At 34.1% G+C, this 16751-nt stretch overlaps 1 protein-coding gene and 1 long non-coding RNA gene across 3 annotated transcripts; one reads left to right on the top strand and one right to left on the bottom strand.

The window, feature by feature from the left end:
- The first annotated feature begins 1860 nt into the window (after nucleotides 1–1860).
- On the top strand, nucleotides 1861–7222 carry LOC123661916 (THAP domain-containing protein 1-like). 2 transcript variants are annotated; one of them, XM_045596852.1, is made up of 4 exons: nucleotides 1861–1898; nucleotides 5946–6138; nucleotides 6281–6400; nucleotides 6926–7222. In XM_045596852.1, exons 1-4 carry the CDS (start codon nucleotides 1873–1875, stop codon nucleotides 7133–7135), a joined length of 549 nt encoding a protein of 182 aa, XP_045452808.1. In that variant the 5' UTR covers nucleotides 1861–1872; the 3' UTR covers nucleotides 7136–7222. The 2 variants fall into 2 exon arrangements, with proteins under 2 accessions (XP_045452808.1, XP_045452807.1); XM_045596851.1 differs by lacking the exon at nucleotides 1861–1898 and adding an exon at nucleotides 2524–2718.
- LOC123661917 lies at nucleotides 3961–5289 on the bottom strand. Its single transcript, XR_006744408.1, has 2 exons — nucleotides 5036–5289; nucleotides 3961–4115 (listed from the first exon to the last, which is right to left on the bottom strand). It is a non-coding gene; the product is annotated as an uncharacterized LOC123661917 (long non-coding RNA).
- Nucleotides 7223–16751: the final 9529 nt, after the last annotated feature.

The following is a 16751-nucleotide window of genomic DNA, read 5'->3' on the forward strand; positions in this document are numbered from 1 at the left end:
ATATATATAATATAGTAAATTAATAAATTTAATTTTAGTAAATTAATAATTTAATTTAGTAATAGTAAATATATAATTTAAATAGTATTTATGCTTTACAGTTACGTTTATTAAAAACCATTATCCCAAAATTTGAAAATAAACGTATCTTGAATGAAAGTGATATTCTTAAATATTGTAATGTCATGGATGTATTTACTTTGGTGAAATTCAATATCCTAAATGAAGTTAATGATCCTTCTTTACTAATCGAAAAATGTAGACCCAATATCCTAAGAAATATCCAAAACTCAAAAAAATATGTTGTGCCGAATGCTAGGAATTTTTACGGAGCTAGAATGTTAAACACTATTATACCTGCATTTGTTAATGAACTTCCCGAAAACCTACAAGAGTTATACCTGGACGGGCGAAGATATAGAAGATCACTAAAAGAACATTTACTAAAATCTTTAAGCGTTTAATAGTTACAAAATTTTGGTAATTACCTTAGTTTTAATTTAATGGCTATAACATGGTACGGTACCATAAAGATATCATATGATAATATGATATGCGACGCGGCGGCTTGTCCGGTTAAGCTCTTGTGAGTTTTCGTGGCAGGCTTATGTATAAGTTTTAACTATGTGTTTTTTTTGTATTTTGAAAAAAAAAAAAAAAAAAAAAAAAAAAAAAATTACGTTTGAAGGAAACAAGGGAATTAAGTACATAAAAGTATTTAGGAAATTTAGTATTTTAAAAAATAACAAATACCGTAAAATTAATTTTTTTTTATACCACTAGGTCGACAAACAAGCGTACGGCTAACCTGATGGTAAGAGATTACCGTAGCTTATAGACGCCTGCAACACCAGAAGCATCGCAAGCGCGTTGCCGACCCAATCCCCAATCCCCCCAGGAGCTCTGGTCACCTTACTCACCAACAGGAACACAATACTGCTTGAAAACAGTATTATTTAGCTGTGATCTTCTGTAAGGTCGAGGTACTACCCCAGCCGGGCTGCTCCATATTTTGAGCAGGAAATTCCTGCTGTCCCTTACTTCAGTTATACTATACCATATATATTATTATTTTATTTGATTTATTGGTACATATTACCATAATGTACCAATAAATCAAACAAAATAATAATAATAATTCAAACTATTATGTGAAATAAAAAAAAAACATGTCTTTATTTATTTTTGTCGATAGTATAAAATTACATAAATAATTTAAAAAAAAGTTTACTAGTAATATTTTAGTTTTACAAACGTTATATTATACAGTCGTGTGACTGATATTACGTCACTTCTGTTATATATTTTTCTTACGGTTTTAGTATCACATTTTTTTCAGTTCGGTTTTTGAGTTCGGTCGCCTAGCCAAATGTCAAGCCTGCCGTAAGGAAATTCGTTCAAAAAAAAATCAATAATAACTAAACACAACAGTTTCCTAACGTGTCTATTTTATCATACATTGTCACATTTCGTGATCATCCCTTGACGTGTGACGTAATTTATGAATGGCTTTTTAGCTGTTGTAATTGTAAACGGAACAAAAGCCTTGGTCGTCAACGTTGTGGCCCACCTTGCGCGGCTATACTTCGTAATAATATTTTTAACTGTATTCAGTTGATATATATGTATATAACGATTACCAATACGATAACGACAGTGTTTGACTTTGTTCACTTTTTACAACACGGAGGGGAGTAGCTAGGAGTGGACGATATACATCGATGTATTAAGAACACTCGATGTATAGTAACGACGCATCGAATCAAACCGATGTATTGTTAATATTTCAACATCGACTATACATTGATGTTTTTTTATTTTATTTAATGCATTTAAGAGGTAAACAAACCTGCAAAAATTATTCTTTAATGGATGGATTGTCTCTTTACGGTTAATAGGTAACTATTTTTGTCTCTTTTATTACTTAATTCATTAATTAACAGTCACACGGTCCTTCGTTACTTAATTCATTCCATTAGCACTCTCAGGGTATTTAGTTTATCTGACAACTCCTGTTTGAAGACTTAACGATAATCCGCTGGAAATTTGGAAAGATTACAAAATACAGTTTCTGATATTACATAAAATCGCCTTTAAATATCTAACAATGGTAGGTACATCGGTCCCACCTGAAAGACTGTTTTCACAAGCGGCGCAGGTGATGCCTTAACAAAGAAATAGATTAAAGTGCAAAAGATTGGGCAAACTTTTGTTTTTACAAAGCATTGCTAAGAAGTATTGAGATATTTAAGGATATCACTATTTCAACGATATTCTTTTGTCTTCTAAATTTTCGTCAAATTTTAAAATGTAAAACGTATGTAATAAAACTTTTTTAATATATATATATGTTTTTTTAAATATCTAAACCACATTAATATCTAACTCAATGTATGCAAAACATCGATGTATTTTTTGATATATCGATATTATATCCATGCCACTATCCGATGCATTGAATCGAAAAAAACATCGATGTATTTTTTTCAATGTCCATCACTAGGAGTAGCCATACAGAGGCGTTCCCATCTGTCAAGGTACTAGTCCACGCGGTCCTAAGCGTACAATAAAAGAGTTGCAGCCGCAGTGCTCACTGGACTAAATTTAGTTGCGCGATCGATTTAACGTCCTTCAAAACATGCCGAATTGTTCTGTTTTCTGCTGCAAAAAGAGATCTGCCACGTCAAATTTACAAAAAGATGGCGTTACCTTTCATATGTAAGTATTTTTAATCACATTATTACTTTACACTTTTTTTAAACTTTCAAAATTACAAATATTATCGGTCGTGTTGTTTCTTATTTGCTTACTAACACAGGCCGCTCGCCCCATAGATTATACACTTCAGGGCTGCCAGGTGCACAAAAAGTGTGATCGTTTGTCAACTACAAAAAAAAATCGTATGCCAAGGAAATTTTGAAATAAAAAGATCGTACAGCCCTTTAAGACTAAGTACTAATTTTTTATTATAAATTTTCACAATTCGTTTAGTTTTAGAAAATAAATGTAATAAAACTATTTGTTACACTCATATAAAATTTTCTGTGGTCATATTTTTTAATAAAAGAATTTGTTGGGTTAAACTTCGTAAAATTTTCTTTTCTTCTTGATTAATTGCTTAGCTAATAGTTTAGTTATTAGTTTTGATTAAATAAACTTCGCTGAATGCTCGTTCACAATCTGCACTGTAATGGGGAGAACTTAACAAATTTAAAGCAAATTGAGCCAGTGTTTTATAATTTTCAAATTGTTTTTATTTCAAAATGTGTTTTTTTTTTTCAAGTCGCAATTTGTTAAAAAGCAAACAAATACAGCTCTTATATGATTATTCAGAGAGACTTCATTCAAGTAAAAGATCCAGGCACGCGTTAGGTAGTTGGGGTAGTTCTCCTAAATTCATGCTTGCCGGTGGATGACGTTTTTTTAATCATGAAATGCTTCCAGGTAATAGGAATATAAAAATCGTACATTTTGTGTACGATCTTGGTCTAGCGATCGTACATAAGTAAAAATGCAAAAAAATCGTATGAGTACGATTTAAATCGTACATCTGGCAACCCTGATACACTTATATACTGGTATAGATACGCCACTCAGAAATAAAAATTGATGTATCATGACCTCCCCCACCAACAGATGGCGTGCACGTACAATTTTATTTCTATAATAATACTACAGATGGTGCTGTTTAGTATTAATCAGAAGAATAATTATTATTCAAGTAATATACTGTATGTACTTTTCACACTTTTTCCACTTATTTATTAATATAAACAGTTTGTATTAATAAATTGGTGGAAATAGTGTGAAAAGTACATACAGTATATTACTTGAATAATACATTAAGAATATTTTCTATTTTTTTTGTGTTAAGTATTAAAAATTGGATTTCAAATTAATTCTATTTTACCAAATATTAACAGAAAATCGAGGGTTTAAGAATAAAACACCAATACCATATAGAATTTATAAAACTGTTGTTTATTTTCATCTTTTATTATAATAATCGGATGCTTGTTTTTTAACATGATCATTCCTATCAAAATTTTAAAATTTTCATTGGTTTAACTTCTCTGTATGAGGATATTCCCATTTGGGAAAGCGATGTAAGGGTCCTGAAAATTTTTAATATTCTTAAAATATTGCTTTATACATAAAAGTGATACTAAAGAGACAATAAAGAATTCTAAATGCAATGAAAGGAATAAAAATAGTTAAGTATTACGTCTATTTTATTAAGGATGTGATTTAAACAGTTTGCAAAGTATTTGTATCATTGTTAGCAAAAAAATATTACTAATTAGCTAGTATAATTGGGCAGCAACATATAGTCAGCAAATATTTCTAAATCCGTCTGCAATTTTTATTGTCTCTGAACAGTTATAGTATTTTTTTGCGGCTGAGTATATGTAAAAGCAGCAATGAGTGATCCATGTGCTGGTAATATAAGCCTTTAAGATAATTATGCCTACTGAAATAGTATGCCAAAAAATACCTAACTGCAATATTAAATTAGACAAACAAAAATTCGAAAGAAAGGGATCCCTATTTTGTAATATTGGGATAGTGTCATATATATAGCTTTATTTTTATAACCGTCCCACCCACTTTTAACGAACACTGCTGATTTTGAAAAAAAAAAACGTAATCTATTTTTATTGCTAACCAAAATTTAAATATGAATCGCTACACCAAATAATTATTTTGAAGTATGACTGTTTTTTTTTTTGCAGATACATAATAAGACAAGCTGCTTGCTTATGTTTAAATTACTAACAACTATTATTATGATTTTATAAAGAACAAAAATTGCAGCCTGATTTTATTATTACTGAAAAAATCCTTGTATGCTTGCCAAATGATTTATAGGCTGTTTTTCTTGCTAACCAAATTTTAAAATGGCATAAAAATTAATTACTTCTCTTTTATAAAAATTTTTACTGAGTCAAATATAAAAGAAAAGAGCAATCTTGGTATAATACTTAATGTCTAAATACTGCTTTGAAACGTTTCTTTAAATAATTTGAATACTCACCATCAATATCACATTTGAAATAACATTTTAATTCAGCTGATTTCGGCATTTTAAAATACTTAATCAAAATTGCAAAAATTGTAATCCGTGTAATAAAGAGCCAAGTTATCAGTCATGCAATCAGTCCGGAGTCCAAGTAACAAGCCAGATGATGTCGTAACACGTAGAAGATCAAAAAGGCCGTAAACAAGCCAAAACGTAGGGAATAACACAATAAAATTAAAATCACAACGAACACTGAACAAACACAAAAAACAGTGATTCAAAATTCAAATATGGCCGACTAACACACGATGGGCCTCAATAATATTGCCACGGCAAAAAATATTGGAGATAAATTAAAATATACTTATATTTTGATTTATCTTCAATATTTTTACTTATATTTTTTATACTTATATTTGATTAGGTATTTAAATTAATTATATTTGCAAAAATTCTCGACTCTACTGCTGCTACTGCCATCTATTTTTGGCACATTAATATATCACCCGGAACTCACCCTCCTCGTCCAAAAGATGGCGTTAGTTTGTATGAATATTTTTGAATTACGATATTGTAGGAGAGTTTCACACCCCTGGCTCGCCCTCATACAATAGGCGGATCGGTCGAGCGACTGATCCGTGATCCGAGTCTATTTCCGAGAAGTTGCTGTCGCCAAGCGATAGTGTTGTTACCGGTTTGTTTGTAGATAGCTATCGATAAAATGGCAAAGGCAAAGAAGGAGACAGAAATTTTTGAGATTCTGTTTTATTTAAAATATTATATTGCGAGCTTTATTTTAATGTAAATAGTTTTAAAATAAAATTGTATTAAATTAAATATAATACAACTTACGAGTACTAACACATTTTACTAGAATTACTTAGTGTGAACTTCAACCATAATGTTTTATATTAATTTTTTGCAGGTTTCCTAAAGATCCACATTTAAGAGATATATGGAAAAAATTTTGTAATAACAGACTAACCTGGACGCCCACAAGAAATAGTGTCATTTGCTCAAATCATTTCAATACCTCTGACTTTCAAGTGTTGGCGAACAATAGAAGGAAATTAGTCGAAGGCGCTAAACCAACTCTAACGCCACACTGTGTTTGTCCCGTAAGTTTTTTTTTTTATCTCATGAACAAGGTAAACAAACGTACATCAGTCCACCTGATGTAGTTCACCTTAGTCATAGTGGTGAAATGAAGCTTAGATTTATCAACTTCGAAAATTAACAACGTTAAATCTACCTTTCCAGAGTCATCAGCAACCATCCACACTAGCAGATGACAGACTATCATCTTATGATGACACTAGTGCCACGCTCACTATTCCTGATTCGTTGACATCAGCGTGTACATCGTCAACTCCTCAAAATGTGAGTTACCTTCTAATCGTTTATTGTAGACTAGCGACCCGCCCCGGCTTCGGAGGGGTGGTGGAAGGGGTACAACATCGTTGCTCGTGTCAGCTAGTATTATATAAAAGACCACTTATTGTGACATAATTATAATAATAATTATACATAATAATGAAAGTTAGAACTGCTGTCGCGACACTTTTTGTAGATTTGTTCTACAAAGTCTTAGTAAATTATATTGTTCTATCATCAATAGTTTTCGCAGCGCACGCGATATAAGAAATTTATAGGTCATTTTTTAGCCCTTGGGTTACATTATTGGATTTTTAGTAAGGATCTCTAATTTTTTTTAAATATAATAAAACCTATGTCACTCAGGGATAGTGTAGCTTCCCGAAGGTGAAATAATTTTTAGAATCGGTCCAGTAGTTTCGGAGCCTATTCATTGCAAACAAACAATCAAATCTTTCCTCCTTATAATCGTTTATTTAGATGAGATGTTTAATTTATTTATTATTTATAATTATCTTATTTGTTTTTCAGGCTCAGTCAAAAGAAACATCTAAAATATATAGTTCGATTCCCACTGTTGTACTTACACTAAGAAAAAGGAAAATGCAGGAAAAGATAAACAGTCAGAGAAAAAAAATTAAAAGGCTCCAAGCTAAAATTCTTTACTTAAAGAAGAAAGTTGCTGGGTTAGAAGAAATTCTTCAGAGTCTGAATGAAAAACCGTTGATAGATGAAGAATAAAAGATGGTTATGAAAAAAAACCCCACTAAATGTATTCATCATATTTATAGGAAACTAATCCATTAAAATGTGATATATTATATGTAACTACCGTCCTATTTCAATTTTATCCCAATCCGCAAAGATTTTCGAAGCTCTTGTTTGTCCATTTAGTAGCTACCATTTTAAAAATATAATAAATGTTCACCAGCATGGTTTTGTCAAGGATAGATCAACTATAACTAATCTAGTTACTTTTACCAACTCTGTTAAAGATTCTCTTGATAGTCATTATCAGGTTCATGCTATATATATGGATCTAAGCAAGGGCTTTGATAGGGTACCCCATATTCAATTCGTGCAAAAGCTTTCAACTTATGTGGTGTCGGGCTCAATGTTACAGTGGGTAACATCATATTTGCAGGGGCGTTCTTTCTTTGTAACTTTAAATAGCTATCAGTCACAGAAATAACTGATTACTTCAGGATTTCCCTCTAGGGCTATATTTTGGGTTCCATTCTGTTTAACATATTTTGATTATTGACGTTACGACCTGTTTGAAATATTCGATGCTATATCTTTTTGCCGATGACATTAAGTTTATTTGTACCATACGCTCTACGGAATTGAATGAGAGTAAATGCAGATAATTAAATTCACTTGGAACGATAACAAGCTCCCCTCAGCGTATCATATTGATGGGCTTATGATACAAGAAGTTGATACAGTTAAAGATCTTGGTATTATATATTCTAGACGTGAAACTTACATTTGTGCCACATATTGACGTGGTGATAAAGAGGGCCTCTAAATTATTGGGTTTTATTGTACGTGTCTCTAGGAAAGTTTTTTGCCAAGCACTAAAATTTTATTGTATAGCAGTTTGGTAAGTAGCATCTAAGAGTATGGTAGTGTGGTTTGGCGACTGCATTACTCAGCACATTCCCTGAGAATTGAACGGCTGCAGAAACGATTCACACGACACTTAGCATTTTCCACGGGAGCAAGAAACATGTTGGAATCATATCATAGTTAGCAGGCTACAACATTTTAATATGGTCGCACTTACTGTACGAAGGGATATGCTTGATCATCATCATCAGTTCAGCCTGTCGTAGTCCACCGCTGGACACAGGCCTCCACAAGTTCGCGACAAAAATGGCGTGAACTCATGCGTTTTGCCCATAGTCACCATGCTGGGCAGGCGGGTTTGTGACCGCCGGACTGGCTTTTTCGCATCGAAGAAACTGCTACCCGTCTTTGGCCTGTGTATTTCAAAGCCATGCTTGATATGATGTTCTTATTTAAAAAAAATTGCAACGAAATCGAATGTCTCCATCTTCTGCAGTTGTTTAATTTTTATGTCCCCCCTCTGTTGTCACGTCGTATAATTAAGCCTTTTCATATTATGTTTAGGAAAACGGTACTAGGCCACCACAATTCCACGTATCACGAGGTAATTTAATAAATGCAGTGGCTCAATTGAGATTTTCAGCACTACTATCTCGGTATTTACAACGAAAGTTTTGAATTATCTCTTGCAAATAGCAAATAAGCACACATTATGTATGTATAAATATCTTTTGAAATGTAATAAGTTATTATTACTATGTATTTTTATAATTTAATTACTGGTAAAATTTCTAACCCATCAGTGCTAAATTTGAAACCTCTGAGCGTACCAAAGTATAACCACGTTAGGCGGCATACACTGTTTGCGATGATAGGATCAACCTCTTTGGAACCAGCAGAAAAAGAAGAGCATATTCCTTTTTGAAAGGCCGGCAACGCGCCTGCTAATCCTTTGATGTAGCGGGTGTCTGTGGATGTTGTTTTTCACTTACCATCAGGTGAGCAAACTGTCCGTTTGCCCCCTCTTCTATTAAAAAAAAATACAGTTCGAGATTGATGCGAGAGTCACCATTAATTCGAGCACTGACTCTGCTTAATGGTGTACTGTCGTGGGATCCATCTCTAGACTTTTTTTTTCAACCCCTGCTGTGTTTCGCAGAGCGGTAAAGCGGTATACTGAGACTAAAGTTTGATTTCAAACAAATTTTGTAAATGCATTAGATTATTAAGATCTGTAATGTTTACAATAATATTACGTGTAAATAAGTAAATAAATATGTCAACACTAGCGCTGCCATACGCAATTAGAAAGGAACTAGCTGACCTGGCGAACTTCGTATCACCTTATTTTTTCCTGAAATATAATAATAACATAATATATCAAAATAAAATATAGCCTATCTTTTAAGTTGGATCGAACTGCACATGATGTGCGAATTTTATTATAATCGGTTAAGTTGTTTAGGAGTCCATTGAGGACAAACATTGTGACACGAGATTTATATATATTAAGATTTATAAACAACAGATGCAACGATCGCGCCACCTAGCACATCGTTCGATAGTCAACTACCCTCATTCGTTATATTACTCGAGTTATTCTGACGTGTATAAAACGAATAGCGCAACCACCGCTAAGGCAGTCTTGGCTCTGGCTTGGCACGATACATTTGTTGTATCCTGCTAGTAGCTTAACCTAGACTCATTCGATAATTAATTTGTGCATACGAATTAATTGTTACATATTATGGCGGATAACTCGAGCAGTGAAGGTGAGCGTTTATACGTATCTCAAAGGGGGCCTCCTTAAACCTACACCTGGGTCGCAAGTCCTAGGCACTGCTCTGAGTTACTCCCTCCGCCACACGATAGACTCTAGTCGTGGGTCGTAATGTCTTTTACGTGTAATCGGTTATACGTAGTTTCGTGGATACGCGTAACTAGTTTCGAAACTGCTTATTTTTCGTAACTAGTTATTTTTGTATACAGCATCAGTTACTACGTTATATTACTTTTGTTTGTATTATGGTTATGAAGTAGTTATATGTTATAAATTGTAACACATACGAATGCCGTTACGTACGTTAATATTGATGGATAGTATAATCAAATTAACTTCATACTTTATCCAGGCTTACGACTGGCTGCAAAACGTGTTATTTAAATTAATTTTTTGATTTTTGTATAGACATAATAATCGATGCAGGCGTATTTAGAAGTTCATTTGATTTTATGTACAGCTTTTAATTATTTTTCGAGATACATACATTATAATTTAAAATACAACAAAAACCCACACTTTTTAGTATATACTTCAACGCGAGACAATAACAAGTAAATTCGAAAATATTTAAATAGAAACACGACCGAAATTAAAATTTCTCTAAAAAACTGTACATATTAAAATAAACTTAAGCTCATAGTAATTGCGTACAAAATCGCATGAGCATATTCGAAAACAAAGATGCATCTATAGTACTTATAGCCATCTCTTTTTATCCTATGCGTAAGCGTATCTGCGTATTGTGTTACGTTATTAGGCAAAACGCTTATGCGCCGGTCGTTGTGTCAAGTTTTTGATAAAACTGCTTACGTAAAAAAACTGCGTACGTAAAATAATCGTTACATTCGTATCGGCGAAACTACGTACATGGTTATTCGCTTCGTAACTAGTTACTGAAACCGATTACGTTAAATAACGCCCAACGCTAATAGACTCGATTGGAGCGCTGAAGAGCGCGCACGCATCCACGTATTCGATGGATGATACAATTTTGTTATAATCTTTTTATGTACTACCTACATAATATTGTAAAGAGTGCGAGTATAACCTACGCCCGCGCCCTGCAAATATAGAAAAGGAGCTTCCAATTAGTCGAAAGACTACAAATAAATTATGGCATGTTGTGTTTAGCTTAATATAGATTTACAATTTTCCATTGTTATCTGTGTTAACTATTGTAATGTTAGCTTCATTAGCTTTGGTTAACACACGTGTCAGAGAGATTTTGGTGTTTTTGTTTGTATTTTAAGTTTGTTTTGTAAATTTTATAGTGAAAATAGTTGGTAATTGGTTATACTAATTTATATTACCATACATAAGCTGGGATGTTCTTATTTTATTTATTAGGTTATTTATTTTGTGTTTTAATTATAAGGTTATATTTCTAGCATTTAAATTTCTTTCTTATATAAAAAATAAGATAAGATGGACGTAGACCGTCCTCCGGATCCTCCGGATTCGGACGCTGCGCAATATTCACGTAAACGTCAGGCGATTGATAACCCAAACTCGGGCAATCCCTCCCCAACAATTACTATCAACAACCCTTCCACCGCTATTCCATCGATACAAGCTGTTTATATCCACCCATTATATGCCGACACCCCTAAATCTTACTCAGATGAAGACAAAGGTTTCTTCATAGTTCATGTCTCGAGAGAAGTCTCAGACCCAGCTGCAGGAACTACTATCCGAGCCATCAAATTCGGCCAATTTTGACATACTCACAAAATTAAAAATATAGTGAATGATGGCGTTATTTACATCGGCCGAAATAAAATTTCGGTTGAATTTGTATCTGCACAAGCTGCCAATAATTTTATTTCTAATCCAGTACTTGAGATGTGCAAATTCAAAACTGCTGTACTGACGTACAGTATAACTAAAATGGGCTTGGTTGAAGGCATGCCAGTAGAATGGTCTCTGAAGGAGCTGGTGGAATCTCTTGAGCTTCCTTTTGGCTGCGGGGAGGTCATCAAAGTTAGATGTTTGAACAGAAAGTCAATAAGTGAAGGAACTGTCTCCTGGGTACCAACCCAGTCTTCTTGACTTTTAGACGGCAGTTACTCCCTGAGAAAATTTATTCATATTATACTTCTCTTGGAATTTCCAACAATACAATGTCCGAACTGTTGACGATATGACCACATTAAAACACAGTGCAGGTCTCAAGTCTCTGTTTCAAATGCTCGCAACTCCATACGGGTGAATCTTCTAATGTCACTGAGGACAAAGCCACGTGTTTACACTGTTTAGGGTCTCAATATACAACAAGTAAGATTTGTCCAGAGTTTTCCCATCAGCAGTCGATCAAGATTATAATGCCACAAATGTACTTGGAAGCAGCCTCTCGTATTCCCCCTGCCAATAGATCCTATGCCGAGGTGGCGAAAGAGATGTTTTTCATTCCTACATATTTCTTCAATAGTCCTCCAAAGTCGCATCTATCATCTCCTACTATCCCAATCACCTCATCCACTCGATCATATAAAACCGTAGTCCGAACTCCTCATCCCCGAGCCCCTTTAGGCAAAGGGTACGACAGACAGACTCACAACTTAATCATTTCTAACATTCCCACTTCTCAACCTAACGGCTGTGCCCTTAACAATAATAAAATATACTGACTCGACTTTACCGACCAAGTTGCCAGCCCACTATCCCATTTCTTAGAAGTTTAAAAAAATATACCAACACAATTTCCTCCATTGGAATTGTCAAAGCCTTCGTCCTAAAAAACACGAACTCCTTTCACTAATCAACCTCCATAAGCCCGTATTAGTGCCATCGCTAAAACATGGCTGATTCCTGGATCCCGTTTTCGGGTAGCTAGCTGGTTTTTCCTATTTTAGGGATGACAGAAGTGACGGGTATGCTGGTAGTGCCATTTTCATCCGGCACTCCACTCCTTACTCCCACATCCCTTTACCTTCCTTAAGTCCTCATATTAATGCATTTGCAATCAGAGCCCTTAACATCTCTTTCGTCTCTTTGTACATTCCTCATCCTTCCTCGTCCCTTGCTCCTGTCCTTATCATAAGAGACTTTAATACTCATCACACAGCATGGGGCTGTCATTCATGTGATGGGTGTGCTTCCTTGTTGATGAACATATTTGATGATGCCAACCTCTGCATCCTCAACGATGGATCACCGACGCGAAGGGTGTACCCTCACCAGAATGCAAAGTCTGCTGTAGATCTCCCTTTTTTATCATCGTCTCTCTCCCTTCTTTCCTAGAAAACTCTACTTACATCTTATGGTAGTGATCATTTCCCTATTCTCCTCTCCCTTTCCCATAGATCTACTCCTTGTAATATCCCAAACCCGCTCCTTAAAAAAACTGGTCACCAACCAAACTGGCTTGCTTATTCTGTATCGGTTGATAACATTTTGGATATCGTACCTGATTTTAGAGATGATGAAAATATCTTTTTATACTACGAACTTTTTTACCATGCAATCATTTCATCTGCCAAGTGTAATTTTAAAAAGAAAAGAAATAAACTATTCTTACATCTCCCTTCCCCTTGGTGGGATGAGGAGTGTAGTATTTTAATAAGGGAAAGAACAAAAGCAGAACGGTTATAAACGCTATCTATGTCCAATGAAAATTTCATCAAATATCAACGTATTAATGCTAAAATTAAAAGAATATTTCGCAAAAAGAAAAGACAAGGCTGGGCTAAGTTCTGTGAATCCCTTAGTCCCAGATCTCCTTCCCGTGTCGTCTGGTCAAATCTTAAAAAATTTCGTCGATCCTTCTGTCATGATGATTCCCTCTCCAACGACCTCACTGATTGGCTTAACGACTTCGCTGATAAACTTGCACCACCTTTTGTGCCAGGTCGGGAATACTGATGGATACCCCATTTTCTTTCTCGGAACTGCAATGCGCTTTAAATAAATTTAAAGATTCGTGTTCTGGAGAAGATGGTTTACCTATTCGTTCATTGTAAACTTCAGTGATAAAGCAAAGAATTTCTTCTTAAATATTATTAACACTGGTTTCATAAAAGGAATCGTCCCACAATCTTGGAAGTCGCGACTCATTATACCAAATTTGAAAACAGGTAAGAATCCGTCAGATTCAAACTTTTACAGACCTATAGCTTTATCTTCTACTCTAGCCAAAATTACTGAACATCTTATAAAAAACCGCTTGGAATGGATAATTGAAAGCAGAAATATTCTCTCACCCTTCCAGTTTGGCTTTCGGAAGGGGTTGAGCACAATTGATAGCCTTCGTACTCTTTCCACAGACATTCGAACTGCCTTTGCTAAGGGTGAGTACCTTGTCGGTGTTTTTCTAGATATCACTTCTGCTTATGAAAATGTTCATCTTCCGGTACTCAGGCAGAAAATGCTACAGCTGAGTATTCTGCCGAGGATAGTCCATTTCATCTGCAATCTGTTAATTAATAGATCCATAGTGGTTAAACATCAGCATCTTTCTCTTCCCCCCAGACTTGTCTGGAAAGGTCTCCCTCAGGGCTCAGTCCTCACTCCTCTACTTTACAGTATATATACTCATGATCTCGAACTGTCTGTGAACAGTTTCTGTAACACTCTGCAATATGCGGATGATATTGTGTTATATCAAATGTCAAATTCCGTGGATGGTTTAGCTTTTCGACTTAATTCTGCTTTAAATTATCTGGACCAATGCCTTTCGGATCATGGCTTGTCTTATCCTTAACAGTCAAGCGGTGGTGTTCACTAGAAAAAGAAACATATGTCCCCTTCTTTGGACTTGTCATTGGGGGATCAACACATTCACCTCGCGACTAAGACCAAATTTCTAGATGTAGTACTCGATCACAAACTGAATGGATTTTCTCATACAGATCATGTTATTAAAAAATGTGAAAAAAATATCAACGCCCTTAGAGCTGTTTCAGATGTTTGGTGGGGAGCACATTCTTACACGTTAAAATTTGTTTATAATGCGATAGTCCGTAGTCACCAGAACTACGCTATTTTTTTTTTTTTTTTTTTTTTTTTTTTTTTTATTAACAAAAACCATTTAACAAATTTGTAATACAACTAAGTCTAACAAACTAAATAAACAGAAATGTATCATTACAAATTCAACATCAATGGTTACAATTAGATATAATAATATAAAATATTTGTGAAACCTGCAAGTGCGACTGAGGACCCATTAAATAAAATTAAATAAGTTATAATGTACCACGTTATATAAGTTTACTATAATTATATATACATATACTATTTAAATAATAATAAATATATAATAAAATGAGTCAAGTTATTATGTCTACATATATGTAAGTTTACTATAATTATATATACATATACATACATATATATTTATATACACAATTTGAAATTACAAAGTAGGGTATTGATAGTATTACACATAAATTTAAGTAAAATAGGAAAATTATTATAGAAGAATGCCTCATCTTACAGTGTTACATTCTTATTAAATGTTCATTACTGCTTTATGACCCATGCTAAATGATCAGTATCAACTTTCTAAAAGGATATTAATTACTTTTTTTTTATAACGACTAGTACTGTTCGCAAATATATCTGCGGAGTATAGAATTCTATTATAAGTTTCAAGCATGCGATATAATGGGGATCGAATTCCAGCATTAGTTCTATGTCTTGGAACTACAAATAAGGGCTTAGCGCGTGATGGACGCATATGGACTCGTAACGGAACAAAATAATCCATTTTATTTACCAAATCTACACAATCATATTTATTATTGCAAATGTCAAAAAGCAACATAGCCTCAAGCTGAACCCGCCGGGACTCAAGACTAAGCATCTTATATTTACTCAGTAATTCTGAATACGATAACCGTTTACGATGACATCTGAACTGAATTCGACGCAGAAACTTTTTTTGTACTTTTTCAATTGATATTTTATATTTTTCGTAAAGCGGGTTCCATATAGCCACTGCATACTCTAATTGCGGCCTAATAACTGACTTATACAAGTAAACAAAGGTGGAAGATTTTCTAAACTCGAGAGTAGATCTCATCACAAAGTTATACAATTTGTATGCCTTAGAAATAATGTTATCCACATGTATGTTGAGGTGCAGTTTGCTGTCCAAGGTTACGCCCAAGTCCCTGATGAAGCTGACTTTCTCAAGATCAACATCACACAGTGAATAGGAATAGTTTCTAACATTTCTACGTTTGGTGAATGTTATACTCTTACATTTATCAACGCAAAGATGGAGTTTATTATTAATGCAGTACGTGCTAAACCTATCCAAATCGCTCTGTAGCAATATATGATCCTGAAAGCTGTCTATATTACGATATATCTTAAGATCATCTGCGTAAAGTAGGAATTTAGTATTTTTAAAGCATTTATCAATATCGTTTACAAATATTACAAAAAGAAAGGGGCCCAAAATTGATCCTTGTGGTACACCTGAACTAATATCCGTAACTTGTGATTCACAACCCCCAATAACCACTTTCTGAGTTCTATTACTGATATATGACTTAAACCACCTCCACAGGTTGCCCCTTATTCCATTGTAAGCAATTTTTTCTAATAATATTTTGTGATCGACGCGATCAAAAGCTTTGCTGAAATCTGTATATATGCAATCAACTTGTTTGGAAGTGTCAAGAGCTTGAAATAGGTCAGTAGTGTAAGATAAAAGATTAGTCACTGTAGATCTTCGCTTAACAAAACCATGCTGCTGTTGCAAGATAGAATTCTGCAAACGAGGATAAATAAGGTTATGAACCAATCTTTCAAAAACTTTCGAGAGGACAGATAAAATAGAAACAGGTCGATAGTTTTCTACGTTTCTTTTAGAACCGCTTTTATGCACAGGAACAATACGAGCAGCCTTCCAAATTCGAGGAAAAATACCCTTATTTAAACAGCTATTATAGATATAATACAGAGGCTCATCAATGACTGTTGCAGTTTCTTTAAAGAAAATGGCAGGTATATTATCAATTCCAGCACCTTTACTGACATCCAGGACTTTAAGGT

The sequence above is a fragment of the Melitaea cinxia genome, chromosome 17, assembly GCF_905220565.1.
Source record: "Melitaea cinxia chromosome 17, ilMelCinx1.1, whole genome shotgun sequence".
In the NCBI taxonomy this organism is placed as follows: Eukaryota; Metazoa; Arthropoda; class Insecta; order Lepidoptera; family Nymphalidae; genus Melitaea; species Melitaea cinxia.

Bases quoted from the DNA above. Each gene is read 5' to 3' on its own strand.
- LOC123661916 (XM_045596851.1), top strand. From the start codon at position 2,639: ATGCCGAATTGTTCTGTTTTCTGCTGCAAAAAGAGATCTGCCACGTCA. The intron at 2,719-5,945 runs GTAAGTATTTTT...AATTTTTTGCAG, and splicing joins GATGGCGTTACCTTTCATAT to GTTTCCTAAAGATCCACATT. The intron at 6,401-6,925 runs GTGAGTTACCTT...TTTGTTTTTCAG, and splicing joins CATCGTCAACTCCTCAAAAT to GCTCAGTCAAAAGAAACATC.